Below are 17,883 nucleotides of genomic sequence, written 5' to 3' on the forward strand. Positions count from 1 at the left end.
AACTAGGTACTCTATGTCTTACACTCTTCTAGAATACACACTGAGCCTGAGTTAACAAATATTCTTAATAAATTCCATTATTTGGTTTTGTCAGCCCACTGCAAATAGTTGGCATGGAACAGGACATGCTGTTAGAAGCAGACACATGGGTACAAAGGAAGTGACAACTGATAGCCTGACGTGGAGGGAGGAGACTTGGGAAACTGAAAAGCAGGCTTGGAACTACTAGTAAGCGATTTGAAAATGATGTTGTAAATAACAGTGATCCTAAATTGGCAAGGAAAGATGAAGTAAGTAACTTTTGCTTAATAGACAAAAGATAGGCAGTGCTTCGTAGGATTACTGTCTTAAATAGATTGAGTAAAAGCTTTGGTGTTTAAAACTTAGCTTCAATAATCTGCAGTCTTTTCTATGTAGGTTGTTGAATATCTCAACAGAGCTGGAAAATAAGACATGTAATTTTAAGTTGATAGGAGCCTTTTGGAAGCACATTGATATATTTGTTATATAATTTGTTAATGCTATTTAGTGTCATAATAATCCTTGTAGACATAGTTGTAAAAGAGAAAAATGAGATTTTAAGGATCTCTTTTATTTGTTTGCTCCCTTTATTTATGATTGCTTCCGTTTCAGGAAGGAACATCTGCCATGGAAAATCTAAATGAAATGCAATGTATGTGGTTTCAAACAGAATGCATTTCAGCGTATCAGCGTTTGGGAAGATATGGGGATGCCTTGAAAAAATGCCATGAAGTAGAAAGGGTAAGTTAATAGAGTTTTGGCTTTATTTTTCTCCTGCAAGGTGACAAAAAAAGCAGGTAGATTTCTACATGGGATCATCTACCTCTTATAACTACTTTGGAAACTTCATTGTGAAAAAATTCTTGATCTTTAGCCTTTCAAACATTCAGAAGTTGTGAATAAATGATTGCTTTCTTTTGATCCTCAAATGGTTATGATTTCGACATGTCTGCATACTTTTGCCTGAAGGAAGAAGGAAAAGATTAGTAAGTTATTGTTGCTATTATTAACATATACTCAAAATTTCTATTCCCTAATCGGGCCATTATTGATTTTCATCTCTAGCCTAGAAAGATGCACAAGCTGATGGCCACCTCTCTCCTCTTTATGTCAGGATCTGCTCTATAGTCAGCCTCTCTCCAGTTTGTCTTCCCAGGATATTTGTTCTCACATTCAGCACTTTGTACACAATGTGTGGCTGGTTTGCAAGCTTATTTTATTACTTGCTAGGATTATGTGTGTGATGTGCCTTTAGTAAGGGGACTTTTCTTTTCCTTGTGTGTGAATTTTTGTTTTCCTGTTCTTTGTCATCTCTGAAGCACTCTCCTTCCAAATGGACCACAGGAGGAAAAGAGCCACAAATGCACCCCTGAGGCAGCCCTCAGCAGCCCTCAGCTGGGGGTCACTCGGCAGCACTGTCCCAAGCTGACGCAGTATAGAGCCACAGGCGTCGTAGTCAGGTGAGCCTGATGTCTGCACTCTGGCAGTCACTTTGGCCTTTTTCCCACATGAAACTTCTGAGGTTGCCCAAAAGGAAGGCTAAATCTTAGGGGGTGGCTTTGGTTGGGAACTGGAACTAGGATTCTACCTGAGCCCTTTTAGAAATAGCTTAGTTTTTGCTTTGCTTTGTTTTGTTTTGTTTTTTTCCTTTTTAAGCCTGGGCTTGATGGCTGGATTGCTGGGGAAAATCCTTCTCATCTTCTTGGAAAATATAAAGCCTTTGGATGATATATTCAGGCAGTATCCAAGCATTCTAAGTTTAAATCAGGCTCTTATTTCTGTGACAAAACCTAGATCACTAGCTTGTTTCGATACTCCTAGATGATGGTCACTCTAAAAGCATTCTGCTTGTTACTAAGGAAAGACATTTTTATTAACCAGGATGTTCTCAGGGAGTGGTAGATTGTTTCCTGAATGAACAGCCTGCTCGGCACGTATGGACCAGTAATTCCAGCAAGACCATAATTAGAAATTTATCAGATTTTCTGTGAAAGTCAAATTTGAACACCTGGGGATCATTATGAACTTTTCCAGCTCTAGTCCCATTCCTCCTAACATTAGTAACTGTACTACTTTATTCTTTTTAATATTTTTTGAAGATTGTTAGACTATGATTACTAGCTATTCCATTACTAAGTTTCATTTAGATTTTGCTTTCCCCTGAGTTTTCAGTGATTTTGAACTACTGCAGTTGAACCCTTGACCAGAGTGGGCATTGGGGTGCCAGCGCTGTATGAGGTTGAGAATCCCTCTGTGCCTTCTCGTTGGCTCTTTGTATGTGCGGTGCCTACATATCCGTGGTTCTGTATCCATGGATGCAGCCAACCGTGGATTGTGTAGTACTGTAGTATTTACTGTTGAAAAAAATTCACATATTGGTGGGCCCACGTGGTGGTGTTCAAGGGTCAGCTGTACTTCCAGTTCAGGAAATATGTTTTGACTGGTAGAAAGCATTTTTGAAGGAAAAAAAATTAGAGGAAATCATTGGTTATCAGAGATTAAAACGTGGCAGAAATCGTCACCCTCTGGTCATGTTATATAACTGTTAATGCTAGAAACTTTACAAAGTGTCTTTAGGGTTTGCTGTTGGTGCTTGAAAATATAACCAGAAGCAGATAAGTAAGAAAAGGTCCTTCGGGGCTTCCCTGGTGGCACAGTGGTTAAGAATCCGCCTGCCAATGCAGGGGACACGGGTTCAAGCCCTGGCCTGGGAAGTTCCCACATGCCATGGAGCCACAAAGCCCATGCGCCACAACTACTGACCCTGCGCTCTAGAGCCCGCTCGCCACAACTACTGAAGCCCCCATGCCTAGAGCCCATGCTCCGCCACAAGAAAAGCCACCACAATGAGAAGTCTGCGCACTGCAACTAAGAGTGGCCCCCACTCGCCACAACTAGAGAAAGCCCGTGCACAGCAATGAAGACCCAACACAGCCAAAAATAAATAAATAAATAAATAAATAAAATAAAAGGTCCTTCATATTCCACTTGTAAGCTAGTCTTAATAGTGAATAATTTCTACTAAAAAGTAAATATTATAAGACTTAGCTCTTCTAGTGGTTATGTGTAAAAATATTAGTGTATAGTACAAATAGGGTGATTAAATGTTTGCTGATTAATGCTTCTGAAATTAATTTCTAATGAAATTAATATCTAAAAGAAAATTCTTGATGATATAATTGTAAGGATTTACGAGTAATTACAGAAATCAAAGATATAATAGGTATCTGTTTGAGTTTTGTGCCTAGGTTTTAAATATTTTAGTAAAGAAATGAGCACCTTTCAGATATAAAATTTTGCAGTTGACCTTCTAAATAGAAGGTCATTGAATAGAGAAATAAGTTCCAAGAAGGGCTAAGTCCTTCTCCCTTCAAGAATTCATTCAAGAGTTCTTTCATTGAAGGCAGTTTCAGCTTAGGTCATACTGCTGTATGCTCTTACTAATTGGATTTGAAACATTAGATTTCTAGAATGGCCCACTGTAGTACTTTTTCTGCCTTAATCTTGCCCCCCTTATAGGATTTTAGGATTATATATAAAGATTATGTAGTCCAACCCAATCCAATGTTTAGAACTTGTTTTATTAACAAGATAAGACAAAATGACCACCTTCAAAGTATTGGCTGTAAACTTGTATTCAGAATAATATTTTTAACTATTTTATCTTTCAAGAATTGAGCTTTCTTTTCCTTTTTTTTCAGGTGATTAGTTTCTCATTATTTTAGTGTATTGATTTATATTTGAAACAGGAACAATGTATATTTCTAAAACTTTTTGATAAGATCTAAGATTTCTGATAGATCAAAACCATAGGAAATTCATAAATTTATCTTCTAGTGCATCTTAATCTTTATCAAATTGACATGTGCTTTTATTTATTTTTAAAAATTTATTTATTTTAATTAATTTATTTTTGGCTGCATTGGGTCTTCGTTGCTCCACGCGGGCCTTCTCTAATTGTGGCAAATGGGGGCTACTCTTGGTTGCCATGCGTGGGCTTCTCATTGCGGTGTTTTCTCTTGTGGCAGAGCACAGGCTTTAGGCGCGCAGGCTTCAGTAGTTGTGGTGCATGGGCTCAGTAGCTGTGGCTTGCAGGCTGTAGAGCACAGGCTCAGTAGTTGTGGCGCACAGGCTTAGTTGCTCCGTGGCATGTGGGATCTTCCCAGACCAGGGATCGAAGTCAGTCATGTTCCTTGCATTGGCCGGCGGATTCCTAACCACTGTGCCACCAGGGAAGTCCTGACACATGCTTTTATAACAACCGATTTTCTATAAAGAAAACAGAGTTGCTTATTGCCCTAGTTGGCCTAGTTATTATTATTTCTTAAGTCCAGAGATTTTTGTAGCCTTTCTATGTATGAGCTCCTATTAGTCTCCTGCAGCAACTCTGAGAAGTACTGGGTGGGAGAATCTGGGTCAGAAGCGAAGGCCTAATAGGAAATTCCTAAAGAAAACCATACTTTTAAGCTGTGAATAGCATTTTTTAATTTTTTGATGACTTGTCTTACTTTGATACAAGCCTAATTTTGACAACTTAAGCAATTCCTGCCAGCATTCCCCCCGCATTTTCCCTCACCCCCAAAAGAGAGAACTAGTGTTCATGATGAGGGGCAAAGTGAGTTAAGGGCATAGGCTGTATGTTAAAATTAGGGTGCCTAATTTCTGCAGTGACCTAAGTGACCATATCATGTTCATGTTTGGCTGAAGAGCAGGGAAGGTAACTTTACCTATCTGCCTGTTTGTGTTATCGAGTATATTTTTATGTTTTATAAATTTGGAGACTTAAACATCACCCCAAGGTAGTTCTGGGGAGATCTTTGTGGTAATGGAATAGTTCTTTATCTTGATTGTGGTGGTGGTTACACAAATCTACACATGATAAAATCACATGGAACTATACACACACATTAAGCCAATGTCAGGTTTTTGTTCTGATAGTTACTATAGGATGTAACCTTGTGGGGAAACTGAGGGAAGAGTATATGGGACATCTCTATACTATCTTTGCAACTTCCCTTACCTATAGTTATTCCAAAATTAAAAGTTTAAAAAAATCAACCTAAGATTATTTAATTGTTTTTAAGTAGGAATATGCCATTCCTGAGCAGGTTCCTGAGACACAGGGCTTTCAGTGGAAAAACTGAGAAAGCCTCAGACAAACTGGGATAAGTTGGTTACCCTATTTATGGAAGACATTAACTGGAGAGAGGCAGCCTATGGGCTGTTACTGATAAAGAGGCGGCTTAAATGTTTGTGGTTCCGTATGGCTCCCTCTAAGACTTGACTTAAATCTATGTCTACTAATGCTATAGGAATATCTCTTGAAACTTGTCTGCCTTTTTACACATAAATGTTTCTCACCCTTAAAAAAAGTCCTGTAATCTCTCAGATGTTTTCATCTCATTATGTGTGCCATGATTTTGGGCACTGCCATTTTTCCTCAGTCAGTTGTATTGAATTTTAAGATATTATAGTGCTAGATATAACTTGATTTATATTAGCCGTGAACAACTATGTAATTCCTTGATTTAAAAAAAGTTTGTTATTATTTGTCTTATTAATGGGAGGAATGCAACTTTCAAATATAACATTAAAGCATGATTCTTGAACTAGGAAATATAAACTAATTTAAAATGTTCATTTTTTTCTTCCCCATTTCTTTCCTTCACAATGTATACTTTTATTCTTTTTATCTTAGTATTCTTCCCTTAAAGTCTCAGGTACTTACTGTAATTCTGTGTATAGTGTATTTCTAATTACCAAGATAACTAAAATTATCAAATGATATGGAAAATTACTAATGTGTTCTCTGCACAGTGAGTTACTAGGCCTCCAGGACAGAGGGAAAATGAAGTAGTAGCAGTGTTTGATCTGTGTTTGTGTAATGAATCATTCATTTTCCTATATAATTTTGGCGAAGCTAAAATAGGGGAAAAGAAAGAAGATGGAGGTAGAGATGCATGTAGGGAAGAAAATAAAAGTATAAATTGTTTTGTCAGAGGGTTAGTTGTCTTTTTTCCATGTAGGGGATTAGTTCTTAACCCTTTTTGGGCCATGGACCCTTTGAGAATTGGATGAAAGCCTCAAGCTCTCTCCTTAGGAAGATGTTATTATGCTTGTTTATACGTAGACTCCAGATTAAGAACTTTTGCTAAAATGGAATGTAAGTAGATAAATGGGAGTTTAATGAGTGAGAGAAAACCATAATGCTCTGCATTTGTAAAGTAGTTTACTGTTCAGAATGAACTTTAAAATAATTATTTGATCCCTTAGCAACCTTATGAAATTAGCTGTATATATTGATATTTCTTTATTCCTAACTTAGGTTAAATAATTGAGGCTCTAGGAAATTAACAGGTCACATGACTGATAAGCAGCTTCTCTCCTGAGTTGGCAAATGTTGTGCTTATTGAATGTCTGCTGTGCTAGGCCCTGTGCCAGGTAGTGGGGATGGATATGATAGGCTTGTCCTTGAAGAGCTCTTGGTTGAGTAGAACCATCTAATTTGTAGACATTCAGTGTGAACCTACATATATTTAGTCTCCGTTCACCTCTGTTTAACTCTGCGTTGCTGATTTTGGGGGGAATACTGAGGAGAAGTATTTCATTAAAACTAAAATATCAGTATGTTGTAATTTCCAGGTTTAAAAAACAACCTGATCATCTGACTTTAGTTCCCTGACCAGGGTTGCATTAGGGCCTGGCAGTGAAAGCGCTGAGTTCTAACCACTGGACCAACAGGGAATTCCCTTCATCTGACTTATTTCACAGAAATTGAGTATCATAATAAAACATGATGTATAGGGAATGGGCATGGATCGTAGGAAGAGAAACTTAAGTTTAATGCAAAGAACACCTTGAGGTCCTTCATATGTTAAACACTGGAGAGGGCAACTAAGTGAAATTGTGACTTCTTACATTATCTTTCGGGCTTTTTATGATTTTCTTTTCAAAAATAGACATTATTGACATAAACGTAAGGGATAATTTTGTGGTTTTGTTTTGAAGCATTTTTTTGAGATAACCGACGATCAATTTGACTTCCATACTTATTGCATGAGAAAGATGACCCTTCGTGCCTACGTTGACCTTTTGAGGTTAGAAGATATACTCAGGAGACATGCCTTCTATTTCAAGGCCGCTAGATCAGCTATTGAAATATATTTGAAATTGTATGATAATCCCTTGACCAATGAAAGCAAACAACAAGAAATAAATTCAGGTAACTGAAAAGGGACTTGCTTAAAGAGATTTGAAAAGAACACAAAATTTCAGAACATCGTTAACATAACGATGAAAAAGTATATTATCAGATGGATGTGAAGACAACATTAGATAACTGATATACCATAAAAAGTGGGGGGAAGACTTAGAAAAAGTTGACAGGATGATGTCCTGTAGCTGATGCTTCTAAATTACCCTAATGGAATGACCTGCAGTCATTCTAATTTTTATCGTTGGTAGGGCCCATTCGGGAAACATAGAAATGTTTATGGGCTGGGGTTTTTTTGTTTTTTTTTTCTTAAATAGGAATTGAAGATAGATTTGAGCTTTTTAGGGGAAAAAATTATATTTGTACAACTTCGAATACCTACTTGATTGAAAATAATAATGCCAATGAGAATATCTGTATAGAGCCTTTTATTCACTAAAATGTTAATATCTAAGAATATTTGAGATATAGCATGGAGGCAAATTTCTGATCAGATCACGGGCGTTTATGTGCATTGCACTTATCCTTGATATATTCATATTCCAAGAGGATAGTCATCAGCTCCACTTTATACAGTTTGGGACTTGAGACTGAGAGAAGATGATTTGCCTAAACCCATGTATTGTGTAGGAAGCAGAACCAGGCTAGAATTGGTTAATTTTAGTTGATGCAGCATTTGCTATTGCATTTTGTGTGCCAGGTTTGAACTAGTCATTAGGAGTACACTTTCTAAAAACTTCTATATAGTTGCCCCCCAAAAAACTATACTAATAGTATGTATTGAATAAGAATATGAGGAAATTGGAAACATTGACTCAGAATTTTCATTTATTTGGATATTTATAGAAAACCTGTCAGCCAAAGAATTGAAGAAAATGCTTAGCAAGCAGAGAAGAGCTCAAAAAAAGGCTAAATTAGAAGAAGAGAAAAAGCATGTGGAAAGGGAACGTCAACAAAAAAATCAAAAGAAAAAACGGGATGAAGAAGAAGAAGAAACCAGTGGTCTCAAAGAAGAACTTATACCTGAAAAATTAGAAAGGGTGAGATGAACTTACTGTCTTTACTTGGTAAAATTTATGTTATTTCGTTCTGTTCTGACCGTAAACATAATTTATTTAAATCTGTAAATCAGAAGCTATTTGTAGTATTAGCCAAGATCATTATGATAGTCATCAATTGTTTTTGAGTGATAATATGCAAATTTTGGCTAATGCAAATTATAGATAGAATTGTAGTTGTGGTAGGCAGAATAATGGCCCTCCAAAGGTGTCTGTGTTCTAATCCCTGGAAACTGTGAACATGTTACATTTCATGGCAAAGGGAATTAAGGTGGCAGATGGCATTTAAGGTTGTACTTAGCTGGCCTTTAAATAGGGAGAGTAGCCTGGATTATCCAGGTAAGCCCAATGTAATTAATCACCAGGGGCCTTAAGCATGGAGGAGGGAAGCAGGAGAGGAGAGCTGAGTGGTGGGAAAAGGACTCAATCCTCTGTTGTTGCTTTGAAGGGGGTGGGATGGGAGCCACAAGCCAGAGGGTGTGGACATCCTTGAGAAGCTGGAAAAAGACACTGAAACATATTCTCCCTTAAAGCCTCCAAAAGGAAATGCAGTCCTGTTGACACTTTGATTTTAAGCCCAGTGAGACCCATGTTAACCTACAGAACTACAGGATAATAAATTGTGTTAATACAGTAAATTTTTGGTAATTTGTTAGAGCAGCAATACAGTTAAATATGGAAGCATTTCATATACCTTGCTAGATAATGTTTTAGCTACAAAGAGAATAGCATCTTATCTCTGGGATTTTCTCAAAGTGTTAATAGTTACTTAGGAACCAGATTTAGGGAAATATTTCCTATTTAGGGGAATAGCTAAATATTTAGGGAAATAGCTTTCTGGTTTATTCACTATGAATCTAGTATAAGTATCTTAAACTTGTCCTTTTTTTCAACTATGTAGTGCAATTATATTTGTCTCCTTTAAAAGTTTGTAGTTTAAGGGACTTGGTAGCATAATGGTACTTGTAGTATAATGGTACTTGTAGTATCATTTCATCAAGTTTGTGGAATAATTTCCTGTATTTTTTTTGATTTTTATAAAATTATCTTGATTTTATAATCAGAAAAGCAATAGAGCTATTTCCATTTTTGAAAAGTATTGACTGTTTGTTTATAGTTTTAAAATTTTTTCTTGCTTACTTGGTTATATGAAGAGAACTGTCTAAATTACTTCAGCTATGTATTAATATAAAATTTGGGGGGAAATTTGACTTGTGTAACTGCTTTTTAAATACAATAATTTTTCTTTCTGTTTCAAAATAGATAGAAAATCCATTAGAAGAAGCTATCAAGTTTCTTATACCTCTTAAGAACCTTGTTGCTGATAACATTGACACTCATCTGTTAGCATTTGAAATATATTTTAGAAAAGGTAATAGTTTGAATCCAGATTTTAATCCTTGATTTTATTGGTGGCCATATTCAGTAGAATCTTTGTGAATTAGATCTATTTTTGTTTCTTAGAGTTTCATTTCAACCTTCCACAAAGGCTCTTAATTCCTTTTTCCTTTGCTACTCAAAACTTTACTGAGTAATAAATTAGAATATTATGATCAAATGAATAATTTGAATAGTCATACAAGTTGTTTACCTGAATCAATTCTTCATGATTTTTCAAGCATTTCTTTAGAAAATAATATTATCTTTGATAACCAAAGGCAGCTTTGAATTTTGCTTTTGAATGTTATAGGAAAGGTAACACTTTGTTACTGGATTTTAAGTGAGGCTAAAATAAAGTGAAGAAAAAACATACATAAATATTGATGCTGTTACTTTTATAATTTTTTCTGACATAGGAAAGTTTCTGTTAATGCTGCAGTCTGTCAAACGAGCTTTTGCCATCAACAGGAATAACCCATGGTTACATGAATGTTTAATTAAATTTTCTAAATCTGGTAAGTATAAAAAAGGTAATATTTATATAAAAGTAAATATGACAGTTCAGCTGTCTTCCATTAAGCTGGACATTAAAGAGATTTGTAACAATGTAAAGCAAAAAAAGTATAATGTTTATAGTATTTAAATGGAGATTTATCTATAAAATGAACATGCTAGCAAAGATATGTTAGAAATTAGTGCATTTTAAGCTAGAATGTATTTATATTCCAAAAGAATAATACTATTTTTATTATGTAAAATATATCAAGTTTCATAATAAACATAAATGTATTTCAATTGATTTTGTTTCAAAGTACAGACCAAAAATTTTATAAACTTCACATGTTCTCTTTTTATAGTGTCTAATCATAGTAATCTTCCAGACGTTGTGAGCAAAGTTCTGTCTCAAGAAATGCAGAAAATATTTGTTAACAAGGATTTGGAAAGTTTTAATGAGGATTTTCTCAAACATAATGCTACCTCTCTTCAGCATGTACTTTCAGGTTGGTATTTAGTTCCCAGGGTTAAAATGTTTATGGAAAAAAGTTAGAATGTGATGAAAAAAGAAAAGTTTGGAAAGATTATCAACCTCACTAGCTATCAGAGAAAAAGAAATGAACACAATACCATTTTGATCTTTCAAATTAGGAAAGATTATTTTTAAACACAACCATACAAAATCTGTGGGATGCAGCAAAAGCTTAGTTCTTAGAGGGAAGTTCATAGTGATACAGGCCTTCCTCAAAAAAAAAACAAGAAAAATCTCAAACAAACAACCTAACCTACCACATAAAAGGAAAGATTATTTTTTTATGGAAAAAGGAGACTAAAGTATGGGAAAGATGTGGTATATAAGCACTCTTGTATTTTAGTGCTGCAGGTGTGAATCGCCCTGGCCATGTAGGGAAACAATTTGTCATTCTTACCAAGAGCTTCATTACAACTGTGTCTTTTGCTGTAGTCACACATATTTGTGTAAATAATTTTAAAGAATTAATCCAAAGCAAAGAAAGAGCTTTAAGGGCAAAGATATTAACTGGAATGCTGTGTGTAAGGATGGGGAAAAGAATGGAAACAAATTTAATGATGTCCAGTAATAGGGGAAATGGTAGTAGGTTCATATAAAATGACAGGTAGTCATATAAAGTAATATTTATTCAAAAGATTTGTAATAACGGGTACTTTTGTAATATATATGCAGAATTAACATATAATCTCAGCTGTGTAAAAAATACACATGGCATAAAAGCTGAAAAGAAGCATCAAAGCTTTAGTGGTTGACTTTGGATGTTGAGGTTATGCAACACTTATTTTTTCTTGTATTTTTTTATTACTGTATGTATTTTGTGTTTGTGGGTTTGTTTCTTTTCTTTTTCACTTTTTGGCCGCACCTCATGGTATGCATGTGGGATCTTAGTTCCCCGCGCCCCCTGCAGTGGAAGCGTGGAGTCTTAACCGCTGGACCGCCAGGGAAGTCCCCGTATTTTGTGTTTTGAGGATTTACTGTATCCTGTCTTGTTACAGGAAGGATTTCAGGCAGCATATACAAATTCATAACATGACAAGATGGCAAAATGAAAACTGGAAAAAGATTGTGGAAAAGCAGTTGGGGACAAAATGGAGTACATGATATAATTAACTATGCTCCTACTTTAAATATATATATATATATATTTTTTTTTTGGGTACGCGGGCCTCTCACTGTTGTGGCCTCCCCCGTTGCGGAGCACAGGCTCTGGACGCGCAGGCCCAGCGGCCATGGCTCACGGGCCCAGCAGCTCCGCGGCATGTGGGATCCTCCCGGACCGGGTCACGAACCCGTGTCCCCTGCATCGGCAGGCGGACTCTCAACCACTGCGCCACCAGGGAAGCCCCTACTTTAAATATTTTAACCTGACCTTTCTTGTTGTAAGGGGATACTGCTTGGTTGTGATATCTATGGAAAAAAAGTTAATTCCTGTGAAAAATCACAGCACTTCTTAGTAGTAAGGGCAAATAAGAATTTATCTTCAAGAACACAGAATAATGGAGGGAGACATTTCTTTATTATGATAATGGGAAATGCCTTTCTAAACATCATGAAATTCTAAGGAAAAGATAGTTTTTGCCACATTAAAAAAAACCCATAAAGTCAGAAGGCCAAGTGGGAAAAATACATTAGATATGTAACTAATTAAAAGCTAATAATATACATACTACTCTTATAAATTAACAATAGAAATATAAACTAATAAAAGCCCAATAGAAAAATGAGCATAGAACATGGACCATGTAATTTATAGGGGGAATATAAACTGGATTTTACTTTAAAACAGCTTTAAAAATTATTTTCTTCGTGAATATGCAAATATTTTCCTGTTGTCCGTCTGTCACACTGCTCTCTTTTTTTTTTTTTAATACATTTATTTATTTATTTATTTATTTTGTGTTGGATCTTTGCTGCTGCGCGTGGGCTTTCTCTAGTTGCGGCGAGCAGGGGCTACTCTTCGTTGCAGTGCACAGGCTTCTCATTGCAGTGGCTTCTCGTTGTGAAGCACGGGCTCTAGGTGTGCGGGCTTCAGTAGTTGTGGCACGTGGGCTCAATAGTTGTGGCTCGTGGGCTCTAGAGCGCAGGCTTGGTAGTTGTGACGCACGGGCTTAGTTGCTCCACAGCATGTGGGATCTTCCCGGACCAGAGATCGAACCTGTCTCCCCTGCATTGGCAGGTGGATTCTTAACCACTGTGCCACCAGGGAAGTCTCTGGAACCATGTTTTAAGTCACTGATGAGTATAAATCAAATCAAATATAAGACATAGGAATGCACTCATTTTGTAATGTCTTGGTATTTCAGGTGCTAAAATGATGTATTTTCTGGACAAGTCAAGGCAAGAGAAAGCAATTGCTATTGCCACTAGACTGGATGAAACCATAAAAGATAAAAATGTAAAGGTAAGGGTTTTCACACACTGATTCCCAGAGATTGTGGATACTGAGTGATCTAACAAAACATATCTTTACAACATAATTCTTGATTGGCCCTTCAGAGTTATGTATGGATTTGGATCTCACCTCTTCTACCAATTATGAGCTGTGTCATGTTAGGCAAGATACCTTTCTTAGCTTCCTTTTCCTCATTTATAAAGTGAGGATGAAAATACTGTCTATCTCAGAGTTGGTGTTAACTGAAATAGTAAACTGTGAAGTGCTTGGCATATAGTAAGCACTCAGTAAATGGGAACTATTGTTATTAATAAAGGACACTTCAGTGGTCACAGTTTCAGAGACTCACTTTTTTTAAGTATTAGAATTCTATCGCCTTTTTTTTTTTTGGCTGTTGGGTCTTCATTGCTGGGCGCAGGCTGCTCTTCATTGTGGTGTGCAGGCTTCTCATTGCAGTGGCTTCTCTTGTTGCGGAGCACGGGCCCTAGAGCACGCAGGCTTCTGTAGTTGTGGTGCACGGGCTCAGTAGTTGTGGTGCATGGGCTTAGTTGCTCTGCAGCATGTGGGATTTTCCCGGACCAGGGATCAAACCTGTGTCCCCTGCATTGGCAGGTGGATTCTTAACCACTGCACCAGCAGGCAAGTTCCCTATTGCTTTTTTAAGGTTTTGTAGAATTGATTTTTTAAATGTTCTTTTTTTTGTAGTGATTACTTATTTCAGATAGCAAGAAGTTATTTTAGAGTGTGGCATTGTTGGTTTTCTCTTGCTTAATTAACAAATTGCATCTTTTGATTAAAATAGTTATTAACCAGAGTTTTTTAAAAAAATAATTTTTATTTTTCCCTTGTTTAAATAGACTTTAATAAAGGTTTCTGAGGCACTGCTTGATGGCAGCTTTGGGAGCTGTAATTCTCAGTATGAAGAATACAGGATGGCCTGTCATAACCTGCTTCCTTTTACTTCTGCTTTCCTGCCTGCTGGGAGCGAAGTCGGCGGTCATAGCGCAGCTCTAAACCACACAGCTAACTGTGATGTCTTGGCAAGTGAAATTTGAAATCCCATAGAAAGTTGACTTCTTGTAAAACTCAAAGTTGAATTCAGATCAGGGTTTCTTTTCCAGCTTGTACGTTAATATAGATATGAAATGAAGTACAGTTGACCCTTGAACAACATGGGTTTGAATTTCGAGGGTCCACTTATATGTGGATTTTTTCAATAGGAGATACTACAGTACTATGCGATCTTCATTTGGCTGAATCCAGGGATGCAGAACCTCAGATAGGGAAGGACTGCTTATACAGAGGGCCACCTGTACATTAAATGTGGATTTTTGACTGCTTGGAGGGAGGGTCAGTGCACCTAACTCTTGCTTTTGTTCAAAGGTCAACTGTATTGGATAGAATTTTTAAATGGAGTATGCTGTAAGCTTATTTTATTCTTTATCCGACTATGCCAATTTACATAAAAAGCTCTTAAAATTACCTGTTATATACTTGTACAGCTTTCTTAAACTTTTGAATTATCAGCATTGTGATTGGTGCTGTCACTTCGTATCATAACTATAATTTCTTAATTAACCTAAGTTGCATACAGTTCTGCTGTGTTATTTTCTTTAGATCTGGGTTTCGTTTCAGAATCTTATGTTTTGGTCCCTTATTGGTGTGTTTTGTTATTGTTTGTTTGCTTTTTATTAAAGCACATCAATATTAAAGTGTTAACTATATGTCAGAAGTGATATGGAACTCCTTTTGACAGATATTTATTTAAAATTTACTTCAGTTTGACCTTTTGTCCACCTTACTTTTTGTGTGATTTACCGTTTTCCTTTTTAATAGCCGTGAAAATGCTATTTTCTGTTGAACAGGGGTACTCCAGTTTTATATTGATGATTCAGAATATGGCGATCTGTTTGCCTCTTAATCATGGAAGTTCACTGGTAAATTTGTTGCGTATCTAGATCAGTCTTAAAGACCCACAGGCAAGAGTTATGCTTTCTTGGCTACATTGCTTTGCGTTACCAAGTAGTTTGTATATGAGTGCTTCAAGGGAGCATAATAGGGTAGAATACAAATTACGATGAGATATTCTTGCTCTTATAGCCATGCATTGACTATTAAATACATTTTTATATCAGCAAAATGAGAATTTAAACTATCAGCTAGTTTAGCTATTAAAACATAGTATTGTTGAGCAATATTCTTTGGGGGGTAGTAGCTTTTGTTCTATCTTGTACAGAAAACAGTAATGGAATCATTGAATATGTTTCTTTCAGAACTGTATAAATGTCTGTAACATTAATACTTCCTTTTAAAGGCAAATATAAATTCAAAAGGGGAGATTTTATTTAGAGAAACAATTCTAATTAAAATGGTTTTCCTTCACTCTAAGCTAATATTTAGATTCATAATTGTTGAGAGAAAAAACCTTACTGTAAAATAATGCCAACCTATGTAATGCTATAATAAATTATTTTGTACACAGTTGCTTATTTGTGTTTGTGTTATTGTTTCACACTATCAAAATATTTTTTAAAGGAATTCCTTTATTTTATTAATTAATTAATTAATTAATTAATTAATTATTTTTGGCTGTGTTGGGTCTTCGTTTCCGTGCGAGGGCTTTCTCTAGTTGCGGCAAGCAGGGGCCACTCTTCATCGTGGTGCGCGGGCCTCTCACTATCGTGGCCTCTCTTGTTGCGGAGCACAAGCTCCAGATGCGCAGGATCAGTAGTTGTGGCTCACGGGCCTAGTTGCTCCGCGGCATGTGGGATCTTCCCAGACCAGGGCTCGAACCTGTGTCCCCTGCATTGGCAGGCAGATTCTCAACCACTGCGCCACCAGGGAAGCCCGTCCTTAGACATCTTTTTAAAGCTCCCTTTAAGGAACTAATGTTGATGTTGAGACCCTCTGTCCTGGGAGCTGATAAGATAGGAGGTGAGGGGTTTGCAGACCGTGGGGTGGCTATGCTGGAGGGAAGTAGGAGGATCAGGGAGACCATTCATTGCTTTATTTAGGAACATCTTCCTAGTTCTTCACAAATCTCTTCCCAGCACATGATCTGAGACCAGGGCATTGAGGAAAGAACACAGGTTTGGGAGGAAGACGGGCATTGCCTTTCAAGTTGGTTGGTGATGCTCTACAAGCTGGATGACTTTGGGCAAGTCATTTCCCCACCGTACCTTGTTGGTAATAGCCTACCCCTGCTGTGCAACAGTCTGTAAATGGGAGCTGTTTGCTTTAGTTTAGTAAATGTTTGAATCTCTTTTTTATTTCTCTGGAAGGTAGTTGGTTGGAGCCTTCTGAGCCCAAAGAGGCAATTGCTTCTTCAAAGCTCACCCAACTTGAATCGGAAACTACAGCCAGCTCTTCCAACAGTCCACAAGTGCCGTGGATCAGGTCCCCAATACAGTGGCTGTGTTTCCTGAACCAAAGACCCAGGCTAAACCTCATAAATCATACTAAAAATTGTGAATGGTTATAGGAAAAGGATTATGAAAAGATAAATATTCAATGACTTTAGGTAACAAATTTAGGGTTTTGATACAATATGTAATTATTTAAAATTGGAACCAGCCTGGAAAATTCAAGTTGCGGGTTCTAACAGGTCATCTTCATATTTTTCACAGCACCTGGGTACTCAGACAATGATAAAAGAGAAGGAAACCAAATTCAGAGATATATGGAGAGAGATTAAAAATCCCAAGCCTCTGAGTTTCCAGTCTCCTTTATCTATAGTCTCTATTGTTTGGAATATAAATAATCTATTGCTAATAATTCTTTTTTTCATTTCTAATATCCTACTGGTCCTATTTATTTATTTTTAAATTTTTTTGGCTGTGTTGGGTCTTTGTTGCTGTGCGCGGGCTTTCTCTAGTTGCGGTGAGCAGGGACTACTCTGTTGCAGTGCGCGGGCTTCTCATTGCTGTGGCTTCTCTCGTTGCGCAGCACAGGCTCTAGGTGCGTGGGCTTCAGTAGTTGTGGCGTGCAGTCTCAGTAGTTGTGGTGCACGGGCTCAGTAGTTGTGGCTCGTGGGCTTAGTTGCTCCGTGGGATGTAGGATCTTCCTGGACCAGGGCTCAAACCCATGTCCCCTGCATTGGCAGGCGGATTCTTAACCACTGTGCCACCAGAGAAGACCCCTACTGGTCTTTAGAGTAACTGTTATCACTGCCCATATCCACCCTTTTCAATACATATTATGAAATCCCCCAGGCTAGCCTGTGAGGGTCCTTATGAATAATGGAGCCCATAACAAGTGCTACTCTCTAAGTTATATGCTACTTTTGTTATTTACTTAAAAAAATTATATTTTTAAAAAGCCATAGCCTGCCTTGTTTCCACTTCATCTTCTGTCTTGTTATTTCTTGTCCTTAAAATCTGGTTGGCAAAAGTGAAGGGAAAAGATGAGAAGTAGAGAAGGAGAGCCAATTACAGTTGGGAGGGTGGCTGGGGAGGAGGTGGCAGGGGGGAGTGTGGGGTGTCGGGGGAAGAGCCCCTGCTTTGGAGCCATAAGAACTGGGCTGCAGCTTTCACTCCATCTTGTCCTGCAGTTAGTGGTTTTGTTTGGCTTTTCTCGTGAGTAAATTGTTTACATTAAGGACTAGTGTAGAGAGAAAATGGGGTAATACATGCAAAAAGTCTGTTTTGTCCTGGTAAGTGTTTAATAAATGGCTCTGAGGTTGAGGGGGGAGAGGGGAGAAAGCCCTGATTTGGAGAATGTGCTGGTGTTGTGGTGCAAATACTCCTTATGGCTGGTTTCAAGCTGCCAGTTTAGCGTCCCTGAATACAGAATT

General features: G+C 37.2%; 1 protein-coding gene across 1 annotated transcript in view; it reads left to right on the forward strand.

Moving 5' to 3' along the window:
* NAA16 (N-alpha-acetyltransferase 16, NatA auxiliary subunit) overlaps positions 1-14,146 on the forward strand; it is a gene marked incomplete at both ends in the record, with an annotated part of 66,416 nt that extends 52,270 nt beyond the window's left edge. Inside the window, 8 exons of the mRNA XM_079721825.1 lie at positions 634-762; positions 7,030-7,243; positions 8,081-8,274; positions 9,556-9,664; positions 10,089-10,187; positions 10,530-10,673; positions 13,003-13,100; positions 13,949-14,146. Coding sequence (XP_079577951.1) covers positions 634-762; positions 7,030-7,243; positions 8,081-8,274; positions 9,556-9,664; positions 10,089-10,187; positions 10,530-10,673; positions 13,003-13,100; positions 13,949-14,146 — 1,185 coding nt within the window. The remainder of the gene's footprint in view (positions 1-633; positions 763-7,029; positions 7,244-8,080; positions 8,275-9,555; positions 9,665-10,088; positions 10,188-10,529; positions 10,674-13,002; positions 13,101-13,948) is intronic.
* Between the last annotated feature and the right edge of the window lie 3,737 nt (positions 14,147-17,883).

Source organism: Hyperoodon ampullatus (genome assembly GCF_949752795.1).
Source record: "Hyperoodon ampullatus genome assembly, chromosome: 16".
NCBI lineage: Eukaryota > Metazoa > Chordata > Mammalia > Artiodactyla > Ziphiidae > Hyperoodon > Hyperoodon ampullatus.